This window comes from Cylas formicarius, unplaced genomic scaffold, assembly GCF_029955315.1.
Source record: "Cylas formicarius isolate icCylForm1 unplaced genomic scaffold, icCylForm1.1 PGA_scaffold_1__22_contigs__length_36826433, whole genome shotgun sequence".
Taxonomy (NCBI): domain Eukaryota; kingdom Metazoa; phylum Arthropoda; class Insecta; order Coleoptera; family Brentidae; genus Cylas; species Cylas formicarius.
In genome coordinates, this window is record NW_026844264.1 from 5,930,746 (window position 1) to 5,958,724 (window position 27,979).

Below are 27,979 nucleotides of genomic sequence, written 5' to 3' on the forward strand. Positions count from 1 at the left end.
TACATATTTCGAAAAATCTTTTTTTTTTTGCCTACAACATCCTGCAAACCATAAAAAGATCTTAAGATTAAACAAAAGGAGTTTTCTATTTTTTAGAGAAACTTCCACAGGGTACGGTAATACTTTTTACAAAACTTCTGCATTCATCCTTTGTCGGTTTTTGCTGAGTTGAACTTGCTGACGTTTCGCCAATCGCCCTGTTGGCTAGAACAGTTTCAGTCAAGCTCTGAAGAGCAAACGTCAGCAAGTTTGACTCAGTAAAAACCGACGCAGGAGGAATCTAGAAGTTTTGTAAAAAGTAAAAATTTTCCAATAAAAATCGTAATATATTTTCTCAAGTAAAGTCATTCTCATAATCATTTTTTGACCTACTCAATTAAACGGTCAGTATAAATAACCCACACGATGGTGTTCCGAAAACACTTAAGCATTTGACGGTGACGAAACGACAACCACCATCGTAAAAATTCCGAATGACGCGTATACCTTTTACTTCTAAATCGTCGGTCGTACCTGTTGAGTTGCGGCCAATCGGGTACCGCGGTAGGCGTGGCGTGTTGGTCGCCCCTTAGACACTACTCCAACTTAGAATTAGTGTGTGATAATACGAATATTATGCGAAGATGTGTCTTGTAGCATTTATCGTTACCGTGTGAAATATTGACAAATAATATTCTAACAATAAACGGTTAATTTACAAGAAGTGCGCGTGTGTGTCCACCGAATAAGCGTGCAGGGTATGATTGGGGTATTAAGATAAGTTAAACAGGATAATCGCCAAAACTGTTTGTTTTCCGAGTTTCGTGCCTTTTGGTTAAGTGTATTGGTGCACCCGTTTTAATTGGGAAGGAGTAGCCGATCGAAATCGTAAGTCACCATTGGGATGTTAACTAGGGGGTTATGCACTGTATTAGTCTAACCACATGGAGTAAAATTAAGCAAAAAATGAGGTCATAAGTTCTATAAAAATTTAATTAACCACAAAAAAATAAATGTATCGAAATAACCACTCGGTATTGTAGGGCAGGAAATGACATTCATTGTGTTTTAAAAATATAAAGAAATATGTTTATGAAGTTTATTGAGGTATAATTAATTAATATTTATCCTAATAGAAAATACGATGCGTCTAAATATATACAAATTATAGATAATCACATATTCCCGTACATTTTTATTCAAAATGTAAGTAGTTATTACGATTAATTGGAGAGAAAATATTGGAAATTGTGTGAGTTGTTAAAAATGTTAAATCTGGAAAAATAATTAAATGGATTTCAAATACAATTTTTGAAACTGTATTTAATTGTAAGTCAAATTACTTTGGCAATATATTTAAATTTATTTAAATACATAATTTTGATAGTAAATTCAACATTTAACGGTAAGAAAGTGTAAGAACTAAGATAAAAAAATGTTTGAAATTGCACATTGCACAATTGCGTATTTAGGTACACTTTTTTGGGAAAGAATTAAAATAAAAAACCATAACATTCTAATTATACAGACAGTCGTCCAAAGTCACTAATATATATATATATATATATATATATATATATATATATATATATATATATATATATATATATATATATATATATATATATATATATATATATATATACAAAATCACTTATACATTCAATATGATATATAATGATATATAATTGAATTATCATTAATATCTAACATAATTTATTTTTTAGAGAAATCACATTCTGGAAATAGTCATCAGATTGATTTGTATGAGGTGTCAATGGCCACCTACGTCAAGCATGTGCTCATCTGTGGCCTAGGACAATAATATTGCATTGTGTTTTTTAAACATTTTCAAAACTTTAAAATGTTTTTTATCTAAAACTTCAAACGAACTAAAATTTCAGTGAGTGCCGAATTATCTAATATTTATATTACTTTCTTTACTTTACATCATCAATAAATTCCTTTTGGATTTCATCTGTCTATAATTGTTTTATGAAAGAATCCACATATCTCGTTTAGCAGGACGATATACTTCGCTTCGCTTCGTTATTCTGCGCTGTTTGTATCGAGTTTCCCAATTTGCAAGGAATTAAGTAATATTTTCTACCATTCAATATATGAATTCGTACATTTTGACTAAAAAAAATGAATAATGTGTGCTTCGTTTCTCTTCGTGCGGAAGTATAAATTTTTGTAATAGGAAAAGTCGTACCAACTGGGTATCTGGGGACTATTAGCATATTAATATTAATCATTATGGAGAATATTTTGACACAGATGGTTGCAATTTATTAACCAACAGGGCTAACGCTCTGATTAGACGTTTTAGCGAGTATCCAGTAAGGGCGACGATTATTAAGAAAAGAGATGGTCCTAGAAAGCATTAAAAAAAAGTAACTTGCTTACATTGCCAGGTGGTGTTTTCTGACATAATCTCAAAGAAATGAGTTTCTGAAAAAAATGCAATGATGCTTTATGTCATTAGGTGGTAAGGTTGAGGCCTAATGACTCACTGAGACCCACATCTCCATAACTTTATCCTAATCCAAAATATGAATAAAATAACTTAAAACTAAAACAAGTTGGATTTAAAACAGAATGCCAAAATGATAATCAATATTGAAATAAAATGTTGTTATTTATATGTAATACTTTTTTTTCAATTTCTTCAATTACTTAGTATAGTTGTCAAATTTTTTTCGTGAATTATACGAGAATAACTATTATTAATAACTATCACATATTTAAGTAGTTAATCGTGGAAAACAAGTCAAGAAATAAATAAAACATCTCGTTTGTTTTCACATGAGAAAACACTAGGGGTATTTCATGTGATGCTTACCAAAATCTCTCTATTGACTCACATTTTAAATAGTTTAAATTAGTTTGTTAAATTGTAGGGTGGTTATATGTTTAATTCATCGTGATGCAGAAGAAATCAACCAGTTACGAACAAAGCATTTTACTACTTAAATAACTGAATTATTGAATTTAAATAAATTAATAAAATTAAAATAAAGTGTTCAAAGAAAGATTAACTGACTAAACCTAATTTTTAGTGATCTATGTCAGCTCTAGGTCATTTTGTGCGATTCGAAGCAATAAGAAAGAAAATAAAGAAATTTTTATTTATCCCAAAACGTAAATAAATTAGCGCTTTATATAAATAACAATATTAAACTTTTAAATTTTAATTTATCAATTATAAAACGGCAATCACTTTGAACATTAGACAATTTGGTAGAAAATGAGTTTTCAAAATCCAGCTGGCAATTAAGCCCTCTGGTGGCTATTTTAGAAACTCGTTGCCTTTATTAGGGCATACAACTTATCATTGAAAATGTAAAATGGAACACCAATTCTTGACATTTTAAGCGTCCCTATCCATAGATACATTCATTTCAGGAAACTAGTGTGGTATAGTAGGCGTGGTAGGTGGTACACATTTCTAAACCAGTAGAAGCAATTGGATGCAATAAAAGTATATTAGGAAACTATATAACGCAATTAATATTTAAATATTTGAAACTTTAAAATTATGTTAAATTTTAACAAAATTCACATGTTAAAAACCTTAAAGTTTGGGTACCATTAAACAAAAACTCATTATGATCGAAGAAATCAAAAATGTCATAATATGCACGAGATTTCATTAAAAAAAAATACAACTCAATTTACCTTCACATATCTCATATGCAAATTAATTTTATTATTTTTTGTAATCTTTAATTTTATTATTTTAGCGTCAAGGTATTTTGAAAACAAAAAATTGTTCTTTTAATAAACTTTTTAATTTGTTGACATTGTAAATAAGTTTTGGCTAGCTCAGTTTATTAATTTGGGAGAATTTTTTAAAGCCGCAGCTTTTTACTGGAAAAAGCTTATCATTACCTTATATCTAATTTCCTAGGAAATGTATCAAAACAAAGAACGCTTTCTGCACTAGGTTTAATAGTAAATGGTGCTATAAAATTATCGCTAAAAATCAAAAGAAGATTAAATATATACCAGAAACAGTGTCTAATTATAACATCTATTGGTAGTAATAAGTATAATATGTAATTATTATTATACATCTGATTTATTACGAAATGATAACAAAAAATGTCTGTTTAAGAGCTTTTCTATTTTGTATAACTTAATTACTATTACTATTACTATTGATCCTAGACAATTGTGCCAAACTAAAACTAAACTGATCAAAATTAAAATATAGTTTTAGGTTAATTATATCAATTTCCAATTTAACTGATAATTTCTGAGAAACGAATTTATGAAAAACAAGCCAAGAATTTATGAAATAGTCAATTTTTCTCAACAATAAGTCGAAAATTCTGGCATAGGTTTCTTGTAAGAGACGTTGCGAAATATTCATTAATTGAGGAAGTTTCCATAGCACAATATTAAAAATTAGAATTTTAATATGACAATTACGAATTTGAGACTTATTTGGAAGTTCCTTCTAGAGGGCCCTAGTTTTACCATATTATTTAGATAAATCGAATCATATTTTGTTTATCTGTAGAGCTCTGGTTAAAAATGATGGAAATCTTAAAGAATTTTCAATTTTTCCTAGAAAGTCCGTCCAAACCTTGACTTGCATTTGAAAATATCCTTAAAATATGAAACGTACAAGAAGCAATAAAAAAAATGTTCAACAATAACAATTTTGGTAATAAAAAATCAAATCAAATGTTGGAATTTCATAATATTTTGGTGTCTGGAAAAGAATTTTATTGACTGTATGCAATCTTACAGGTATATTATAGTAAGTCAAAAAAGAAGATTATTAATGGGCAAAGAAATATTAAATAAAAAATACATAAATAAAACACAAACAGTAAAAAACTATCACCAAAATCAGACAAATATAACAGGTATTTTAAAATATATTTTATCAACAAGACAGTTTCTTGAAGTGCGGATAGATTTTCTTACATTTGGTTTATTTAAATTTAAGAATATGATGATTTCAATTTATTAAGTGATAGTTATGTAGATTTTAGGAGGAAAGGTAGATCCATTTTTTTTTATGGATTTCTAACAGTATAGTACAACTATATACAATATTGGCAGTAAGCCGCTTCAACTAATACTCATTTGCCTTTTTTCTAAAATTAAGGCACTTCTTGCAATTGTGGTCCATATAATACCTTAGAGTAGAAAAACCCAAAATAGTACATTTTTAATATATAATAAGTTCACCATTCTCTTCAACACATTGTGTGCGAAAAAACAGGTACATTTCGTATACCATACCGAGAAAACTTTTCGTACCTACAATTTAGAGGATCTTTATGAATCACTCTGTACGTCTAATGTTTCACTCAAATTAGAAATTCAGACTGTTTTTTCAGAAATGCCGACTGATAATTGTTTACTTAACTAATGACTCTTTTGGCGGCTTTTTCAGCACTTTTGTACCATGGAGATTCGGTAGGAAAACTTCGTTAAAAAACCCGTTTTAAAATAGTTACGGCACTATTTTGATTGTAGCTGTCAAGCCGGGGAAAGTTCCATTTATTATTCTTGCAGGTAGGATAAGGAGATTTCCGATAAAATACATACTGGCGTGAAATTTTCCGAAAAATTTATTTTGTGGTAATATTTTTTCGACTTTTGAGGATATAATACCAAAAGCTTCTTTAAAATGTGGTTGCTTTTTTCTTTCATTTTAATCCATCATTCATCTATCCAAAACCTGAATTCGGGGCAAGGCACAGAAAAACCATCCTCGCTTATTACGCTAAACGTAGTTAACACGCATGGTCCACTTAATCGACGAATGTTGACGCTGTGACGCAAAAGGTTGACTTTTCGTATTAGAAAAACGGTTTTTATGATAATAATTGAAACCATAATTACAACTATCTTAATTCTGTGTACCCTATCGGTTAAGGATGAATAATAAACACGGTGTCGTCACGGTACCGTCGGACTTGCTAATTTTCCCATTGTGACGTGTATGCGTATGGCGACCAGTAGTTTTAAAACTTCCTAATTCGTGTGAAAACATTTTTGTTCCGTAATTATAGTATCGGTACGCGCCCGCACCGGCGTGCCTGGTACCGTACCAGATGTCGTCTTTCTTACGTGTTTTCCCGCGGGTTCATTTCTGTGACGTCACCGGATCAAGTTTCGAACGATGACGTGCGTTTTATCGATCGAGTTCAGCGTCGGCGAAGGTGTGATGTGCGAAAACGTATTTGGGCGGATCGAAAAGCTCAATCGGAAAGATATTACGCAAGTTAAATATGAAGCATTAAAATCGTAAAATAAATGTATAGATTAACAGTTGCGTAAGCTATACACGAAGGGCCGTTTAAAAAGGTTAGGGGGTGTTGAAAATCGAGATTAATTTTAGAAAATTTTCATTTACCTCAAATCGGGTAGAAATTTTAAAGATTAGTTTTTAGAAGGTGTCAAGTCCAAATTTCTTATAAGAGAATTAGAAAGGTTTTAATAAGTTAGTGTGAAAAGAATCAGAAAAAAGTGATTGGAAGCCAAGCTGCGGCGTTGTTATGAATTAGTCATATAGGGTAAGTCAAAACACAGTATTTAAAGCCCAATAGGCTTTAAATACTGAAGTAAGGAAAAAACTTATCAGGTATGGAAGAGGACTACAGAATAATCTTCTTTACATTTAGGTCAGGTAGTACTATCCGGGTTTGAGTGGCTTTATGTCAAATAATGTATTTATTTTTTATTCTCAAATCGAGAACATATATTAAGAAAGTGTTACTATTATATAGTGGCGCTTTCTGCTTATTTTTCATATTGTTAAAGTCAGCGGAGGCAATTGATTAAAATTATCCCTATGGTTCTTTTAACAAAAACAAGACTAACCAAAACTAGCCAAAACTAATCATAACTAAATTTAAAGAAAAACTTATGCAAATTTTTGTCTCTTGCAATGTTTTCATAGAACTTACAGTTTGTAAAAAAATGTAAATGCATGTTGAAAAAAATATGTTTTGCAAAAGTGATTTAGTTGTCAAATGGTTGTATTTTGTGTGAATTATCTTGTAAACAGTTACATTTTGAAAATGAGTTATTAATTTTTGTAACAAGTTGATCTATTATGAAAAATAAAAAAATATATGTATTTTTTGGCATTGCACAAGTTATTCCTTCAATTAAGAAGAATGATTTAAAGGAATATGTAGAAAGTATGTTTTTTTAATAGTGATGCTTCTGTAATCACGCCCTTAAGTTTGTTACGTCTGTTTAGCATCACTATGTTTTATTTAATTAGGTTTTCGAAAACGTATTCTAAACAAATCCGCAATATAAATATATGCAACATTTTTTCGCATTGTCAGAGGATTCATTTCTTAAAACCTTCTAAACTAGTTTAAAAACTTAATTTTTGGTAACTACCCAGGTAAGGTTTAAATTTGTGTTTTTTTGATTCTACACCGGTTTGGTAAAAAAATTTAAAAAAAAGAAAAAATGATACACATTTTTACAATTACATTTTTGAGAAACTTTTTCGCTGTAATCCGTATATCAAATCAATATTTGAATTTTAACAATAAACACTCATAAATATTTTCTCAAACCTTGCTCAAGTAGCTATGCGCTTAGTTGTAGTTTAAAACTTGTTTTTATGATAATTAGGCAAGCACTTGTTGAAATGTTAAATGTTTAAATTGTGCGTTTTTTGGCTATATACAGGATGCGGTATAAAAGTTTAAAAAAGGACAATTGAAAAAATGACGATAACTAGCAAAGAAATTCTGTTTGCAACGATTAAATACAACCAAAACTGCCAAAGCTGGAAAGATAAAATTCAATTCTTGAGCTTGTAAAATTCATTAATGCTAACAGCACTGTTGTCAGGTCTACCAGTTTTACATTACAGTTCATAATTTTATTGCTACTTTCCCAAAATTCCAAAATGGATGAAAAAAAAATCAATTCCCCCCGTTGAATTATAGAAAAATTTATTGGACCATGCTGTAGAGTTTTATTCTTAATAATTTACAAAAATATACAGGGTGTGCCTGGTATTCGCTAAATACTGAAGATTGGCCAACTTGAAGACAGCGATTTGTTAATCCATTTATTTTGCACAACGTTGTAGCCCGTACAAACTGCTAAAGCTTTTGGTAATTAAGGTTTTCACCAGTTGTTCAGGGTATTCCCTGCTATGTTAAGAAAAGTATTAATTGGTCTAAATTTCCAGCTATCCACTTCAAAATTGACGGAGAAGAAATCTAAACTGTAGTAAACTAGATGCTATCAAATATCGCTAAGTATTTTCTAATTTTTTTTTAAAACTTTTTTGGATTATTTTTGCTATCAGAAGAAAATGTTTGAAAATTACTTTTCACAAAACTTCTGGATTCTTCCTGTGTCTGAAACTGAAGAAGGTAACAGGATCATTGGCGAAACGTTAGAAAGTTCGACTAAACAAAAACCGACTCAGGAGGAAGCCAGAAATTTTATGAAAAGTATTACAGTACCCTGTGGAAGTTTCTTTGAAAAATGTTTGAAAATTAATTTTTTCGGGAATAAGTTATATGGCGATTTGGTTTAAACAGAATTTTTTTATATTCACGGTTTTCATCTCTCACTCTGCTCGCGATATTTGAAAAATTCATATGATAATCGCTATTTTTCGGGCTCAATCTAGACACGATGACTTCATTTACTATTACTATTAGAAAGATTTTCTTAGAATTATAAAATATAAAAACGAGCTGGCATTGAATTTCATTTTACCAGCTTTGGCAGCTTTGCATATATATATATATATATATATATATATATATATATATATATATATATATATATATATATATATATATATATATATATATATATATATATATATATATATATATATATATATATATATATATATATATATATATATATATATATATATATATATATATATATATATATATATATATATATATATATATATATATATATATATATATATATATATATTTAGCTATATACGGGGTGTGGTAAAATAGCTTCAAAAAAGAAAAATGAAACAATGGTGACCGAGTGAATGAATATACTTTCAGGGATCCGATGGCCCAACATATCCTGTCTGCGGTTGACACAGAACTAACCTCCATCAAGGAAAAGGGCGATTCTTCGGATAGGGATGTGTCGATATCCTTGGACGACCGCGATCTATGGGTCCGCTTCCAGTGTTTTACTAACGAGATGATCGTGACGAAAAGCGGCAGGTACGATTCTGAAAAGCGATTCGTTGCGTTAAGGAGACGTTTGACTTTTTCCTAACCAAAAAATTAACAAAATTAACACTCCTTTATTGCGTTAATTAATATTTGCTTGCTAACAGCGCGACAGCAGTGGTGAGACTAACGACGCATTAATTTCTGGCACGGGTCAGCTATTTTGTGGTTTGAGAGATACTGAAACTGAAAATAGATAATTATTTGTTGTTGAAAAAGTTTCAAAAAAGTATAGAAAAATGAAATTTGAATATCGCGATTTTTACATTGGTATTTTTGAAATATTTTTTATTGCACTATATAGAAAAATTGATTGAAAAATTGGTTTGAAGCCAAGCTGTATGAATATGGGGTGAGTCAAATTTATTTAAAGGTCACTTCTTTGAATTCTAGCATCAATTAGATTTTTTCGTCAATTTAGGGAAAAGGCTTGAAAAATACTTTACTATAGTAAAAATTTCACTGTGTCATATATTTTCTGTGGGCATGTTAGTTAAGTGGTTTGTGCTTAGTATCCGTAGTTGAAAGTTGATAACAGAGTATGTGTTATTCACCGTGTTGTTAGCTAGTACATAAGGGTCATTTGGTAACTCTTTTTAGGTAGGTTATGTTACTTCTAGTTGTATAACTATTAATAACTAGTTATAATACCTTCTTGTTTATACCTATAAAATCGTTCATTTGAAATAATTCCAAAAAATATATATTCTTTTGACTAAGGTTATAAATATGAACAACGCAAAGTAAGCAGCTTTTAATTTCAAAGAATTTATTTGTTTAAACCGGATACAAAACGAACCATCAATTATTCAGGAAATTTTTCCCAGTATGCCCTCCTGCATGTTGGCATCAGCGGAACAAGTTTGTCCAAAATGCCTTTCTTTTTGTCTTCACAAATCCCATTTGGATTGGATTTGTTTTTTTTTTAATTTTTCGTATTTATCAATCATCGAACGAACATACTAGAATACAAAAAATAATTAAATTGCAAATCCGAATAGCATTAAATTTCTTGCCTTTAGAAATTGACTGCCTGTATCGGCGTTTATTTGAACTATGTCGTGCAGCAACGGTCTAAGTTTAAGCTTGTTTATTTTATATAGCGAAGAACAATCTGGCTATTGAAAAAGTCATTGCAATTCATTTGCGTTACTTCAGTTCTCTCATCATTATCATTTTGAATAGCATCAGCAAAATCAGTAAAATCATGTATCTTTCCTTCATAGAGAGTTCTATTTGATAGTGCAAAGTTCGAAAATAAAAGAATAGAAGAATAATAGAACTTAATGTGGCAACAGCATTTTTCATGTTCAATATTTCATGTCTCATATATTTCTTGTCACTTTTCTTGTTTGAGGAATCGTTACTTGAAGATACAGTAATTTTAAAGCTATACCTATACGTTGATCGCATTTCAAAATTTGAATCAATTCCTTTTTGGGTCTCAGGTGTATTATTTTCTCCATTTTCTAATTCTCTGATTTGAGTGCAAAAAATTCACCATCTTTTTCCCACACATTTTATGATAGCGTAAGTTTTATCTACTCCGAGCCGAGAAATTTCTGTAAATTTATTTTTCTAGAACCGAGCGAAAAAAGCAAGCACAAAATGGCACTTTCTGTAATCAAATATAATATAATCAAAATTGTTGATTAGATTATTTTTACGTTGGAAACATTCAACAAGTTGAAAGGTCAAACAAAGTCAAATATTTCATTTCTGTTAGGTATAGGGGTTTGGCTTATGACGGCAGTATTACAGTAAGGAAGAAACTCATCAGGCATGGCAAACGACTGCAGAGTGATCTTTATTTCTATTTAGTATAATACTATCCGGGTTTGGTCAATTTATGCCGAATAATGTTTTTATTTTTTGGTTTTTATTTTATTACAATCACTGGAGGAGATTGTAATATGATCGTTCTTAACTAAATTTAAATTTAACCTTATGAAAAATGTTGTACCTGCAAGTTTGTTCGTAAAATTTAGTTTTGTCATTTCAAAAAGAAAAATAAGTTAGTTGTGTGCTGTCACCTGTATCCTTTAAAATAATTTTTTGAAAAACATTTCGCTCACTAGTTGATCTATACATTAGGAAAAATAATGTTCGACTATTATCATTTTTACATTCGCATTTTGGAAAAACTTTTTTACTTCATCCAGTTATTTTGCGGTTTAAAAGATATCAACATTGGAAATAGATAATTATTTCTTAAAGGGCTTAAGTGATATTTGTAGAATTCGAGAAAAACAGAATTAAAACTTCTAAAATTTTGCCTTTTCTGTTTGCACTATAGTTAGGGACAATGTGTAAGAATTAATGTAAACGATTACATTTTGTTTTTTGTTCTCCAAAAAAATAGTTTATCTGACGTGCCTAGTTTTCTGTATAAACATATGTCGAGTTTAACAGAGTCATATAATCTAAAAGCAATGGGGTTCTTTGCCTCAGTTGCTGAAATTCGTAGACGTTAGCGATCATTAATTTTAATTTAACCCCTCGCCGAAGGGCTGCCTTAGAAAAAAAATACCCATTTATCAATTTTTTTAGAAATCGCACTTTTTGTAAATTTAGCGCGTATGTTTCGGAAGGTTTAACCAGCAATATGCAGCATTAATATTGCGCGGTGTGCGACCAGAAGATAAAATACATGAAATTCAGTAACTGTTTAACCCGAAAAAAAAAAACAATACAATCGTTTTATACACGTCCGGTAGATACATAAATAATTGTAAATAACAAACACAATCAAACCGTCCAAACATTTTAAATTGGATGTGCCGTCATGTATTCGCCCAAAGCAATTTTAATCAACTATTCTCCTACCTTCCTTTTAAATGAATGTAGTAGTAGAAATCTAGTATAGATAGTCATACAAAAATATCATCGGGGAGAGTTTAAGATGAGGTGCACGCAAAAGTTTAGTTCCCTGACTTGTGACATACTGGTTTTCGCTGTGCGAGATTGGTTTCAGTACCTGTCTCCTAAAACCATAAAAACATTCTAGTTTGAGAGAATGATGAACACGCATCGACTAAAGTTATAGCATCTATAGCGGATATGCTGGGCCTAAGGCCAAACTGTTTAGGGTTAAGGAGATTATTGGGTTCCAGATAATTAACAATATGAGGCTTCAGGACTAGTTTAACCGATTTTCCAACAATGAGAGATGGAGCGATAATTATTACATCCTCTATATCACATTTGTTAGATAGATTAGATTAGAGAGATAGATGTATGAGTTGAAAAGATGAGCTAAAGGTAAAATCACTTGTTCAGTGCAGTGCTTAATTTTATTATTTATTTATTAAAATCATCAGATTCGTAATTTTTTATATTTATTAAGGCATTTGAAGCCATGACATGAGCTTATGCAGGTTTTAAACTTCCTTGTCGTAATTATTTTAAAAAATAATTGTTTTAAAAAATGTTTTCTGTTTTTATTCTGTTCATAATGGAGGACCAGGAAGGGAGGAAGAAAGAGAGGAATTCTACATCAGAGTTAACATGAAAGTTTATCCTATCATTTATGATAACTTCTATAGATTATTTTGCTGTCCTATAAGTTAAATACCTGCATCGCTATAATGTGCGCGAAGTGGTCAGAAAACAAGGATCTATAACTTTAGTGTAATAGAGCAAGTTTGTTAATATACTATCAATACAGGTTTTACTAGTTGTAGATACTAGGGTAAAATCCCAGCATGCCCAAGAGTATGTCAAAATCAGTGCTGCAGGACATATAGTTATTTATTATTGATTTTTAATTTTTGTTTTTAACTACACTCAACAGGACCAAACTGGTTACACACATCCTAATGGATAAACACGGCAACATCACCAAAATGAAACAATGTTAAAATTAAGCATTTTAATACTCCTCCTTGAGCCAGTGTTCATACTAACAAAACAACTAGAAATTTGTGATTTTTCAAATATACAGAAAGCTCGTCAACTTTATTCGATAAGCAATGACTATTTACATCTATGACACTGATCGTATTAAAAGTTTACTTTGCTTGTTTACTGAAATTTGTGTCTTGTCTGATTTCTTTGAAAATTTCCCAGGGATTGCTGATTACGTTTAGTTTGACATTTATGGTGGTATTTTGATCACATTCTTAGTGAAGCTTTTTTTAACTGTTTTTATAAGTCTTTAGCGATTTAGAACAGAGAAATAGTTTTGGTTAGTTTTATAGATTTTATAGATTTTTAACCAGGTGGAATAACGAAACGCAAGAACTACATCTTTCCATTACCTAAAACAGAACCAGAACAGAATTTAAAATTCGAAGACTTTCCAAATCGTCCAGAAATTTTGCTAGTGAATTCTGAAGAATCCCGATATTTTGGAGAAAATTTTATGGTCTGACGAGCCATTTTCGCAATTCTAACCAAGTGTCGATTACGTTTCCTATCAAGTTAATAGATCTATTTATTTCACTAAAGAGATTAATGTTTATTTAAATTTTCCCACAAATGATCTAACCGAGTTGTTAAAGATTGTTCCCATATGTACTCGTTTAGATATGTTCTAGCAGATAGTCCAGAAGAGTCACGACGGCAAATTTCTGTTGCTGGAAATCAAATTAGACATAATCATTTTTAAATTCTTCATGCATTTTGGAATACTATAAGATCACGACCATGTATTCAAAACAATGGAAATGTGTTTGAGGACTTAATGTGAATTTGTGTTAGCAAATCATCTGATTTCAAGGTCTACCTTTCAATTTTTTGATGAATAAATAAAATGGAAATGCTAAACAGGGTATTTTTGCAACCTGAATTCCTCGAAAAAAGTTCAATGAGTTTACCTTTTTCTCGCAATTTCTTATTTTATAAGGAAAGAGCCTATAAGTCAACCCACAAAACAGTGTTTGCAGTCATTGTTATCTGTACGACTCAAAAGTTACATCCCTCAGTACAAAATATGACATTTATAATTTTAGAATACTTTAGAATCATATTCAGCATGGCTAAAATTTCAAAGCTTTTCTCCAAGCTGTTTCGGAAATATTTTTAAAACCCCATTTTCATGTCCAGTTGCCAGATATACTAGACTGGAATATACAAAGGACTTATTTTGGAAATAGAATATGCTGGAATAGTTTGGGTCACCATGTATGTACAAAGTTATAAATACACATAAGAATCCAACACAAATTTTGTCTTTGCGAGAGACATTCACACTTACGAGATGTGTTCAAAAAGTGAGGTGACTTTTGTAATTGGGCGGGCTACGTACATTCGATCTTTTTTTGTTATGTTGGTATACATGTCCCTAACATATGTTCCCAGTTTCAGCTAGTTTGCATATTTCCTTTTTTTGTGAGACAGGAGCGTTAGACATCTTTTGTGTGCTGGGCGATTTTCTGATGTAAATAAAAATGGAACAAAGAATTTGCATAAAAAATCGAATACAGTCCTGCAAAACTGTTGAAATGTTGATAAAACATATTTATAAGTGGTACAAGTTGTTTGAAGATGACCGAGACGAACCTCGCTTTGGACGCCCCAGCGCGTCAATAACTGTTGAAAAAGTGAAACAAATGGTGTTGAAAAATCGTCGAATCACTATTAGAAAAGTGGCTGAAGCCGCCGGCATCTCTAGGGGCTCGTACTATGCAATTTTTTTTGCAAAGTTTTCGGCATGAAACATGTAGCAGCAAAATTTGTTCCGAAACTGAGTAATTTTGAACAAAAGGACTCTCGAAAGAGCTGTTGAACGACGTCAATGATGATCCTCATGTGCTCAAAAAGGTCATAACTGGTGACGAATCACGGGTATATGGTTACAACTTCGAAACCAAAGCCCAGTCCCAATGGAAAAACCCAGAATCGCCAAGAGCGAAAAAAGAACGTAAAGTCCGATGAAACGTCAAGGTTTTGCATACCGCTTTCCTTGATTATCGGGGCGTAGTACATCAAGAGGTCTTACCACAAGGTGGTACGGTCAATAAAGAGTATTAACTTAAAGTTAAGTGCCTTTTGCGAGAAGCAATATGAAGAAAATGTCTGGATATGTGGGAAACAATTCAACGATTTTTCATCACGATAATGCTCACTCATCGTTGCTTGCGTCTAAAATTTTCGCCTAAAACAAAACCATAATCATGTCTCAGCCCCCATATTCATCGGCCCTCTGTTTTTTCCTGTTCCCAATACTCAAGAAACCCATGAAAGACATGATTGAGGAGATAAAGAAAAAATCGCTGGAGAATTCAAGGCTATACCAGAAAGTGCTTAGCAGAAGTGCTTCGAGGATTGGAAAAAACGTTAGCATAAATAAATACTTTTGATAAAACTTAAGAATCACCTTACTTTTTGAACACACCTCGTATTAATTGAAATTAAGTCGAGCTAACAAAAGAAAAAATAAATTATAAATATTTGATTAATTTTGGGTTATTGCTAAAGGTCCCGTTGCGACTCTTGTGAGGTTGGGTTACGCGTTTCCGTTTCTGTACTAATAAGTAACGCATATTACTAAATTATTTTTTTCAGTTTCTGGTTACGATATGATGAATACTAATATTTCGCTTCTGTAATTGATGGTATTATTTACCAGTCGTATATTTCCTTTTGGCCTTGCCAGCTATTTAGACTCGGTATAGATTTAGAATGTCCTCGGGACCAGTGCTACATGTACTGTTTAGAGAGTTATGTAACACTGTAAATAATTTCATTTATTAATAATTTTTTAGTGTATTTTAAGATATATTTTTTACGCACAGTTTATGTATGATTTTTATCAAACATCTCAAAGAAATAATGAAAAATAATGATTGATGTTGCCCTATGACCCCGAAACGTGCTTTTGGACGAATGTAGTTTTAGTTATAGGTTGATGAATTGCCCTATCTAAAAATGTTGATTTCAAGCTTCTTTTACGAGATATTTTTACTAATATGAGCCTGTGTCAATTTTGTTTGACAATTATCAGATTAATAAAAATTTATATTTATATTAATCTAATTAATTTATATTTGTATATTTTGAAGGTTATATGAAAATATAGTAATTACAATAAGTTGCAATATACAGGGTGTGCATTGGTGCTTTCACGGAATTTTCGTTTGCTCATCCGAACATAAAATGTATATCTGCCATTCCCGCATTAGTGTCATTCATCATTGTTGAATTTAAACTCTGCGAACTGCATAAGTAATGGCAAATAAAATAATATATTTTGGATTGGATTATATTTTTTTATTTGAAAACGATAAGTATTATGAAAACATTGCAGGAGACGAAAAAGTTTCTAAATAAAATTAAAAGGAAAGTTTTTATTGTCATTACATAAGTTTTCCCTTAAGGTTAGTTAAGAAAATGATAGGGGTAGGTCAATTTAACCCTCCACTCATTTAGTAATATTCACTAATATTAATAGTATTTCCGTAACACTTAATAGTTCTATCTATTTTTGTTTTTGAGATATAAACTAAAAACATTATCTACCCAACGTTTATATAACATACTAACCTTTATTTTAAACAAGGAACCATCCCGGCAAGATTTTCGCAGTTGTTTTGAAACACTCTGGACAGATATCCGTGAGTTCAAATGGAAAGTGACATAAGCATCTTATTATTTTAGTCAAAAGAATTAAATTATATTACACCATAAAATGGCTAATTAAATATGGACTGAAATTTTTTTCTGTATTTTTGGATAGTATTTATGGAACACATCTCCCTATGGAACCACTGCTGATTTAAATTCTGTCGAGCATTTCTGAAGAAATACCGAATAGAATAAAAAAAATCAAATCTATTAACAAGTTGGACTAGCTTTTAACTATTTATATTATTATTACTAGATATAATTGTGGCTTCCAGTTCACAGAAAAATACGTTGGGCAGAATTTCAATCGAAATTTAATTTATTATCGGATGAAAACCACTGCAAACAAGTTTCTGCACTTCAGTGTGTTTTCGTCGTTAAAAATGTAAAGGAATATTTTTTATGGATACAAAAAATCCATAAAAAGTATTCCGCGGGTTAAAATGCAAATATTTCTTCAGGACCCAGACCCGAGGCAAACAAAAAATATTGTTAAATTCGGCTGAAATCTATATTCGGCGTCTCTTTCAGAAACGTTACTCACCTAAAATGTTGTTCCTTTTGTATTTTTTAAGTAACAATGTTTGCACATGTTGTTTGCATGTGCGCGCATAATCAAAAACAGATTTTTAACCGAAATCAAGGTTGAAACTAAATTGATAGGTCTATTGTGGATCGTTTAGTGCACATAATAGAAAATAGCTTTTTCGGGTATTATTGTCAAGAATATTTTGATAACGTTCCACCTTATTTCAACGTTTTTGACTGTGTTCAAGGTGAAAAATAATACCATGAAAGTTCATTAAATTAAACCCAAATGCCCAATCTTAAGATTAAACTACTCTTAATTGTAAATTTAGCACAAAACTTACAAGAATGACGAGAGATGGCGTTAAAATCATCTATTGCTTTCAGAAGAATGTTTCCTGTGGTAAAAGTGAGTGCTAACGGGTTAGACTCCAAAGCGATGTACACGGTACTGTTGGAATTCGTTCAAATCGATCCGCATCGATGGAAGTACGTGAACGGCGAATGGGTACCGGGTGGAAAAGCCGAAGTACCACCCTCGAATCCCATTTACATTCACCCGGAGTCGCCAAATTTCGGGGCGCATTGGATGAAAGAGTCAATATCGTTCGCCAAGGTCAAACTTACCAACAAATCGAACGGTAAGCGAAAGAAAATGTATTGTTGCCTTCTTCAATGATTAGGATTAACTTCAAATAAGCATATTTGCAAAGGATCGTTTAAAATTGAATTCAAAACGGCGAGCAGGGTTCGCTTTTCTCCACAACCAAAAGTCCGTCAGTGTTTAATTGGTTGCATAATCATGTCCAATGTTTTAACTGGTAATTGATTCATTGAACTTAAACACTAGAAAGTAAAACTGTTCCTTTATACAGACAAATGAAAAGTTTTTTTAATATAACGGTAATGTGCAAAAATTGCTCTTTAAGCGAGGTTGAAACATCTAGCAATTTTTCGCACGAACATTTCTAATCTCAAATTTAATCCCAAATAATATTTTTTTCAGTAATAAATTGTAAACTGCAGAGCTAAAGGAGTACACCAAGTAATTCCCGCGGAATTCCACGAAGTTCCACTAGCATTCCGTGGGAATTTTTTTAAAATTTATTTTTTAAAGCATTCTGTCCTATTTGAAGTATTTAAACGCATTAATTATTACATTAAACTAATAAAGAACCATTTTATGGTAGTTACCATTAAATATAATACAATACTATTTTTTTTCCGTTTTGAAATAACGGGCAAAGATGTTTTATTTAGTTAATGTGCTTAATAAACTTGTTTTGGTACAGCGATTTACTCGAATTAAAGAATTACAATGCAGAGATCTGGAAAACCGTATGTTTAGTCGAAAAAAAAATAGTGTAAGTTTTTGGCTAAGAAATAATCACTCTGCCATGATTTTGAAAAAAAAAAGTAACGGAGCGGCACTAACAAAAAATGTATTGCATAAAATAGTCACCCTCTACATATTATCTGAAGAAATTGAATGTAAGCATCGTCAAAGAAACTCCTAATTCAAGTTTTTATGTCCCTACACCCATTTAGTAATACTAAATAGCAGTACTAGTACTTTCGCAATATTTTTTTTTAAAGATAAAAATGAAAGCATTATTGCTAATGGTTGGCTTTTGACCCAACATTTATATAACAAACTTAAACAAGTATTTCGCTTTTGTTTTGAAGCACCCTGTATAGATAACCAAGCGTTCGAATAGAAAGTGACAAGAAAGTCCTATCAATCAATGAAACAAATGGCGAAATTAATTAAATATACATTGAAGTGTTTTTTTCTGTATTTTAGTATTTATGGAAGCCACACTCCTGTGGAATAGCTACTGATTTAAATTCACACATTTCCGATAAAATAGAGAATAAAAATTTGCCTAAAAAAACTTCAAGTCGCAAGTTGGATTAGTTTTTAACTTTTTTATATTATTATTATTATTATTTGATATAATTTTGGCTTCCAAATCCCGCAAAAATATGTAATGTGAATTTAAATCAAAATACGTATTTGTAAGAAAAACTGGTTGCATAATTATAGGGCAATATTTTCACTGGTGATTGATTTGTTGGATTCAAATAATAGGAGTCAAACAGTGTGTTATTGAAATGACATCATATCATTTAATCTACTCGTTATAATTGTATTTCGACCAATTTCTTACACCAAGTGAATACTCTATCATGTTGAAAGAACTTTTCCAAGCCAGTACGTATGGGAAATATTTGCATTCGCATTTATTCCATATATATTAATTATGATACCTGCCAAACATTGATAGAAAAGTTTCCCTAAAGGCGGACAGGGATTGGTTTTAATCAATGTTGACGTTTCGAACTTCCATTGTCTAATAGTTTTTGTAGAATTCTGAGGTCTGTGCATTTGATTCTGTGATGTTCTGTAGAAGTGTGCTATGGAAGACCAGATCTATTTGTTTCTCCATATTCTGGTGTTCTCCTATCCTTACATGTAGTGTTTGATTCGTTTCACCTACGTAAGATTTTCTACACTCGCAGGGCAATTCATATATTCATTTTTTGTTGTCTATGATGTTGTTTGGTTTCGTTTTCGTTAATAAATTTCCTATAGTTTGCCTACAATGGAAAGCGGTTTTGACGTTGTATTTTGTTGCCAATCTCCTGATATTTTCGGAAACTCCATTAGCATGGGGAATGAGCATTATTTGGTTAATTTTGGTTTAGTTAGTTCGGCTGGGCTCTAATTTATGTGTTGTATCATATTGAAACTTAGAAATGACGCCTTTTTTTGTTGTTGTTGTTGAGTGGTTGGCTGATACGTTTAGATATGGGCCTGTATGTGTGGGTTTTCTGTAGACGGAGTTATTAATCTGAGCTGAATCCAATCTCGTGACCAAGATAACGAGGAATGGTCTTGTTCCGTTTTTCTCTTTTTTCGTTGTGAATTTTATTGACGGGGTGATCCAGGAAATGTTCCAGCTGTTTCCAGTCTTTGTTTCATATTATGAAACTGTCGGCATATCTCAACCAACATTTAAGTTTGTAAATTGTTGATTTGATAGCTTCTTCCTCGAACCTTTCAATGTAAATATTTGCTACTACTAAATTAAAAAAAATAATCCTCCTGATTTAAGAGTGTTGTTACTGGAAAGAAGAATTCACAAAATAATTAGCAAAAATCACACATCGCACCACACCACAGCAAATTACCACATCTGCCAATGATCTACAAACCTGACATGCCCCTCAGGCCAATTACAAGTTCCAGAAATTCGCCAACAAGTGAGTTGGCCAGATATATGTTGGAGATAAAATCACAGTAATTCGCCAAGAACTCTGCTCATTTGGTCGAAAGAATTAAAACAACATCCTTAAATCAGGGAGATTATTTTTTCAATTTCGACGTAGAAAGTCTTTTCAACTACGTACCTTTGGTCTCGTCCCTAGCGATTATTAGGAGAAAGCTTCAAGAATATTTAACATTGTCACTTCTACCACTAAAGCAGCATCATGGAACCATTGGATTGCTCCCTACGCAATTCGTATTTTCAATTCAAAGAACATTTCTACGCATAAGACGATGGCTTGTTAATACTGATAGCAAATATTTACATGGATTGGTTCGAGCTATCAAATCAACAACTAACAAACCTAAACGTTGGTTGAAATATGTCGACGACACCTTCATAATACGGGACAAAGATCGGAAACAGTTATAACCTTTACTGGATCGCATTAAACACATCATTGCAGATAGCATTCAGTTCAAATTATTGCATCTGTGTACAGAAAACAACACATACAGTCCAATGCTTAAACGTACCATCTAACTACTCAGCAACAACCAAACGAAGAACCCAGCTCTACTTGACCATGAAGTTGAACGAATTAAAGAAGATCTAAAATAAAACGGCTATTCAAAGAGACTGATTGAAGACGAAGTTTCAATTCCAAGCAGCACATAAATCAAAGCCCTGCCAAAAGCAACTAATGACCATTCCCTAGGTTAAAGAGGTTTCCGAAAAGATAAGGAGAATTGCAACAAAATATATCACAACCGCCTTTCGTTGTTAGCATACTATAAGAAGTTTAATAACGAAAACAAAACCAGAGAACACCACACATAACAAAACCTATGAAGTCCCCTGCGATTGTGGAAAATCTTAAGCAGATGTAAGAACAGCAGAGGACAAGAAGCATACCCGACGTGGAGAAACAAATAGATCTTGTCTCGTAGAGCACTCTTGGACAGTGCACCACAGAATCAAATGTAGAGCGTAGAAATCTCAACGCTGTTGCAACCTCCACTGTCACGCGTCAGGAACCTTGACCTGCCCCAACCAATAACGTGGCTCCCTCTTTTCCTCACTCCGTATAAATGCTGGTGTACTTCGACCAGAAATATAGTTCTTTCACAACCGTCCCCGTGATTAACTTTGCTTACTGTTTATTACTTCAAAACGGCAGCCCCTTATAGAACACCCTGCTGAGCAGAGTCTTACCCGTGACCGTTCCAGGATCGTCATAGGAATTTATTTACTAACAAGGCGAATATAAGTAGGTTTTCAATCTTTTTGGCCGAGCAATTCTTGAAGCATGTACATAAACAAATTAGTACAAAGTAACGATTTATTACGTTCTATTTCATTATATTTCTACATAGTATCATTATAGCATGTATATTAATACATAAAATATTAAATATAATAATAATAAGTGTCATTTACTTAAAAAATCGTCACTTTCGCTACTGTCGTCACTTTGTTCAATGAACTCCGATACTAATCATTCTCGATAAATATTTTCTTCTTTTATTGCTCGTTTTTCACAATTAGATCAGCTTTGTACTGATATTGTGGCTAGCTCTTGCCGGATTGTTATTTCTTCCTATATGCGCCAAATCATCTCAGTCGGGTTAAATATATAATGATACGGGGGTAATCTCAAAATTTCATGTCCGTTTTGTTGTGTTACTGAATCGATATTATAGTCTTTATTAAAATGTTTTTTTTTTGATAATTCCAGAAGTTGCTTCTTCGTGTAGTTCTCTCCAAAATATAAATCATTTTGGTACAGAAATTGTTTAATTTCTTCTTTATTTGAAGAAGTGTTTGGAATTTTTGTAATTTGGGCTGAATGATACGAGGCATTATCTAACGCAATAACAGTATTTGGCGATAGTTTTGGAAACTGTTTATTTTCAAACTAGTCCTGAAATTTTCATGGTAATCCGTACTTGAATCTTTGACGTTTTTGGACCCAGAATGAAGAATTATTATGTGTTTTCCATGTGAAGGCGGCACGTCTAGTACACACTTGTTACTTTAATCACAATAACCTTTTTTTACGGTGTTGTGAGTGTTGACCACTATTGGCCTTTTTTTAAATTGTTAAATTCTAATAAATATTTATCTGTAATCTTATGACGGCGAATATAATCTATAGTCATAAAAAACACTCAAAGAGCTGTATAGAAGACACAAAGATACAAGAAGAAGAATGTTGTTAATCGACAGGCACACAAGACAAAAATGATTATCGTCAAATTTACCTGTAAAATAAATGGAGTACAGGTACCCTTACCCTTACCCTTTGAACTATCCATTGAAAGCAGCCTCGCAAAGCCAAAGCCTCGAGAATCAGGTACATAAATACGTACTTACTGGATGGATCATAGTTAAATAACGCCGTAATAGATTAAACTCTTAAGAACGATACATATCACCTGATGTTAAAGTAAACGATTCTACTTATAATACCCCTCAGCTTAGTCTAATTTAAAACGGTTCATTTACGTTTCAAATAAAAATTTCACGTTTCTACAAATATTAGTTACGGTCTATCTCAGGCAAGACCTACTTAATGCAGAATAAACATCTGTTGGGATTGGGGTTTTACCACGGGTCTGCGGAAGGTACTGTAAAATACTTAAAACGTCAAATCAATAAATGCACTATATTTTTGGTGGTATTATAGCTTCGATCGTAGCGAACAGTTTTTACTTCATAACGGCTAGCCGAAACGTCGCAGTAAAAAACGTTTTTAGACATTGGAAGTTCGAAACGCCCGTATTGATCATTGACACAAAACCTATAATAATTATCAGCAAAAATGACGACTACGTCATAATGATGACACCAGCAAATGTCATTAGAATAGACTTGGTGTCATTGCTATGGTAATGGTCATAATTCCTGTATACTTTATCTGTTGAAAATGTTGGCTCGCCAGACCACAAAATTTTGTCCAATATATCTTGATTGTTGAGAATCCACAGGCAAAATTCTAAATGATTTGAAAAGTCTCCGGGTCCTAAGTTGAAGAATGTAGTACTTGCATTTGGGTCACTCTACCAGAAATTCATTAAATCTACGTCACAAAACTGTAAAATGACAGCGAAACCTTTTCTTTTAATAAAAATGTAGCAAACTTATAATTGTTTTCGGAATATTGGTGATATCTGCCAGAGATCTTAATTATATTTGAGGATTTTCCCTAATTATGTCTTTCCATTTAGATCGACTAGACGATCCAGGACTCTCGGGTGTGTTTGTCGTCTTTCGTACTTCCGGACAGAGGTGCGCGCGTTACCATTGCAAAATCCGTAAATAAAATGGGATCTGCTAATTCTCTGTTCGATAAACTATCCAGACTTATAAAAACCCAAGTTAAAGAGAATTTCAGAGAAAATGTGAAGAAAAAACACCATAAATTTCAAACTGACGACAAAATAACAATCGCGTCAATTCTGTTCCAATGCCTGGTTTTCAATTCTTGATGATTTTATAAGAAAAAGTTTAAAAATCAATTTTAAAAAAAGTTATTGCAGTTTTTGTTACCTGTACCGTTAAAAGTTCGCCACTGACAAAAATTTGACATTTATTACTTTAGTAAAATTTCAAAACTTTCTCTCAACCTGTTTCGGAAATGTTAATTAAATTCTTCGTTAGGGGATGTTTTTCAAAATTTGTTTGCTTAGAACACTACGGTTCATTTAAGACGTAGAATACGATTTTCTGTTATGACCTACTAATTTGGGGATATACTGTATATTTAAATGCCTATCAATAAATTATTAAATTTTATTGAATAGACATATTTGCAGCTATACTGGTTAATTTCGTATTTATTAATATAAATCAGTGCAATTTATCAACAAAATATAACCGAGTCATAACAACATTACATATAGACGGTACGTTTTCGTTACCAGGTTATGAAAAATAGCTTCTCTTAACCGAATTGTACAGAACAAAATATGCCAGATTCACGAATTAGGCTGTATGATGTCAGTAAAACAATACTCACTTACCAAAAAACCTTGTATTGCAAATAAACTGTCAAAATGTTTTAATTTCAATTTAAACTAAACTAAACTAAATATATATTTCCCGAATTTTACTTTTAGGAAATGGTCAAATAATGCTAAACTCATTACACAAGTACGAACCTCGAGTCCATTTGGTCAGAGTCGGAACGGAACCGAGAAGAGTCATTACTTTTCCGTTCCCGGAAACGCAGTTTATTGCCGTAACCGCGTATCAAAACGAGGAAGTGACCTCTCTCAAAATCAAGTACAATCCGTTCGCCAAAGCATTCCTGGACGCCAAAGAAAGACCGGACAGCGTTTACAACCAGCGAAGTGATTATTCACACAACTACAGCACCCAGCAGCAATACTCGCAATGTAAGATTTTTTCTTGTTTCTTCAATTTCTTTTATGAATTTTGTTACTACTTCTGCCAAACGTCAAATTAAATTGCTGCAATAGAAAATGGATCCTCTATAAGTAGATATGGAAAGAGGGTTCTAAAATAACTGTCTCAAATGGAAAAAAAATGAGTTGAATGAACATCCGGGAACTCCCATTTGCACTTGAGTGTCAGATTTAACCTTAAATTGTTGCTTTTACTGACTTAAATTGTAAAGGAAAGTCGTATATTTTGCAGATGGGTCGTGGTTTATTCCACATCAGTCCATTTATCCATCTTCAGGACAGATGTCGCCTTGCCAATTCCGATCCAGTCCCAAGTTGACCAGACAAAAATCGGCACCGTATCTACTCAACAGGCAAAAGTCTGCTTCTCCGGTGTCACCTCCACCGCAAGGTAAGTAAACTAAGCTGCGAGTTACTTATTCCGTAAAATTTCGTTCCGCCTCAGAGTCATCAATAGGTGTGCAATAAAACTATTTTCTATTGTAAAGACGATATTAATAATAGAATTTTTTGTCATTTTTGACTACTTTCATCTATGACGGAACAATTAATGACAGATTAATTAAAATATACTGACGGTGAATATAATAAGTATGTCAGCGATCTTAGGCATTCTATTCATTTAATTGATTATTTAAGAGAAACCAATGATCCGCGACCCGCTAGATCAACTGCTAATCAACAATCAACCGAAGCTATTCAAAATTCCGTTTAACCATTTCACGCCAGACTATCTTCTTCTTGTTGCGTTCCTTTCCCTTCGGAAAAATATCAAAATGGGTTCCCATGGGTCCCCAATATTCCGAATGACAGAATTACAATTGACCGGCTAGACCAACTAATAATACTAGTCGAAATTAAAGTTTCTGTAACATCCAAAACGAAATATGGAAAAAATGTTTGGAAATGTCGGAAAAGTTCAGCCAGATTAGTAAAAGCACCCCGACCGTAGTTTGAAGAAAAGTTCGCCTCTCTTATTTTAAAACCGAAATACCAATCCTTTCGCTAAAATATAGGAAAATTGTTATTGAGCACTTTAGAAAATACCTGGAAATACCGTAAAGCACTTTTAATGAAAAGCAATGAAATTGTTTGCTTGCGAAATATAAAAATATCTTAATGAGACGTGGATTACTGAAAGTTATATAGTACCTAAAATGAGACAAGGAAAAAATCTAACTAGAGTTCGGCAAGCTTTTAAGGAAGGTCTGTTAACGTGTATTAAGGTGCTTTCAGGAAACGAAAAGAGACTTCTAATCTTCCATATTGGATGATAGTTAAAAATAAACAATCTAAACGTTTCCTAATGTTACCGAATTCTACTTCCTTTTCTCTCTTGCAACTTGGTATAACCATACTCCTTAAGAGAATCGGAGGCTGATAACACAAGAACTTATGAATCAACAATGAACAAAATTTTAATATTTGTGAACTCGTGGTATAGCTACTTAGAATGGGCAACCGACGGACTCCCAAACCAGAAATTTGCTTATTAATTTAACGTCTTATGTTGGCGACAACATCCATTGTGTTGGCGCTGGCGTATTTGACAACAAACTATAGTGACAGTTTCCTACATACGGTCAAATTCAGTCTTTGCGCATCCAAAGGTCATTAATAATATGAATCAAATCAGAAAGCACATAGACTACCACAATGTTGTGCAATTAAAAATGGACCGGAAGGCAGAAAAAACAGTTTTAAAATATAACATTGATTATTAATAAACACAATTTTCTATTGAATATTAAACAATCCAATTTAGTTTAGCAACTATCTAAAATCACTGATAATTATTTCAATGAATGAATAGAAAAGGAAGTCCTCGTCTTCTAACTTGTTCTCGAATGGAAAAATGCTCATCCGTGCCACTTGGAGATCCAGTATTAATTTTTACGTATCTTTCACGACTTTGTTCTCCAGTACTCGTGCATATGATTCTCAAAGTATTTTGTCAAACTATTTGAACTTGCTCCAATTTTAGACGTTCATTAAACTGTTTAAATAATTTTCGCAATATTCTTTTTGACGTAGTCGTATTAGAAAATGTTTCATGAAAAATATCTATAGCGTTTTGATAACAGACATGTTCAATATCATAACATTCTATTAAATAAATACGTTCTTCTTTAGTTAACACTTGCTTGCTTGCTTCAAGAGAGAAGAACCATTCCGTATTTCTATTTCCTCAGCTGTTTTTTGCTCTATCTGAGTTACCGCTCTCTGACTATACTTGAATTTTGAAATAATGTAAATATCTTTAGAGTCTAGGTTTTCTTGTAAGAGATTTTTGATTATTATAGTCAAGAACTCCCAAATACACTTCCTAATAGTGCTTCACGCAACAATTTTAATCTCTTATTTTTTAGTTTACAACCCCCCCGAACACATTCAGCAGCAACAGATTTACACTTCGCCCGGGGCGACTTACGCCAGCTGGTCGTCGATGTCGACGATGCAGGCGCAGACGCCCACGACGCTCGTATCTCCCATCAACTGTTGGTCTTTGACGTCGAGCCCGCCTCCGCCGCACCAAATATCTGCCCAACCCACCCCGAACCAATCCCCGAACCACCAGATGTACCAGTACTCGCCCGTCACTAGCCTTACCAACCTCTCCTATTCGACCTACTATCCGCAAGATGTGCCGACCTATCAGAATCCCGAATACCTGGTCAACCCAGTCGCGCAGGACGTGACGTACGCTCAGATCGGGGGAAATCGGAACTCTTCGGTGGTATACAAGACGGAGCAAATTCAAAGCATCGACGGCGGCGTGGCTGATTACGACAGCGTGAAATCGGAATGCGCAGCTGCGCGGCAGACGTCACAGGAGACCAGCGAGTCGGCGTCGCGGACCCCCAGGCACGACTGGACTCCGAACCACTTACAAAATTAGGAGACATGTCGTGTTGTGACGGTTGAGCGTGTATATATTTTTAATAATTTGTATTGTTAAATAAAATGTTTGAAAAAGGAC

General features: G+C 32.5%; 1 protein-coding gene across 3 annotated transcripts; it reads left to right on the forward strand.

Moving 5' to 3' along the window:
• The first annotated feature begins 631 nt into the window (after positions 1-631).
• On the forward strand, positions 632-27,966 carry LOC132696839 (T-related protein). Of its 3 annotated transcripts, none has more exons than XM_060661898.1 (6): positions 632-867; positions 9,027-9,194; positions 17,685-17,938; positions 24,691-24,969; positions 25,232-25,390; positions 27,369-27,966. In XM_060661898.1, exons 2-6 carry the CDS (start codon positions 9,034-9,036, stop codon positions 27,896-27,898), a joined length of 1,383 nt encoding a protein of 460 aa, XP_060517881.1. In that variant the 5' UTR covers positions 632-867; positions 9,027-9,033; the 3' UTR covers positions 27,899-27,966. The 3 variants fall into 3 exon arrangements, with proteins under 3 accessions (XP_060517881.1, XP_060517882.1, XP_060517883.1); XM_060661899.1 differs by having other exon boundaries at positions 17,688-17,938; XM_060661900.1 differs by lacking the exons at positions 632-867; positions 9,027-9,194 and adding an exon at positions 17,457-17,545.
• The last annotated feature ends 13 nt before the right edge of the window (positions 27,967-27,979 follow it).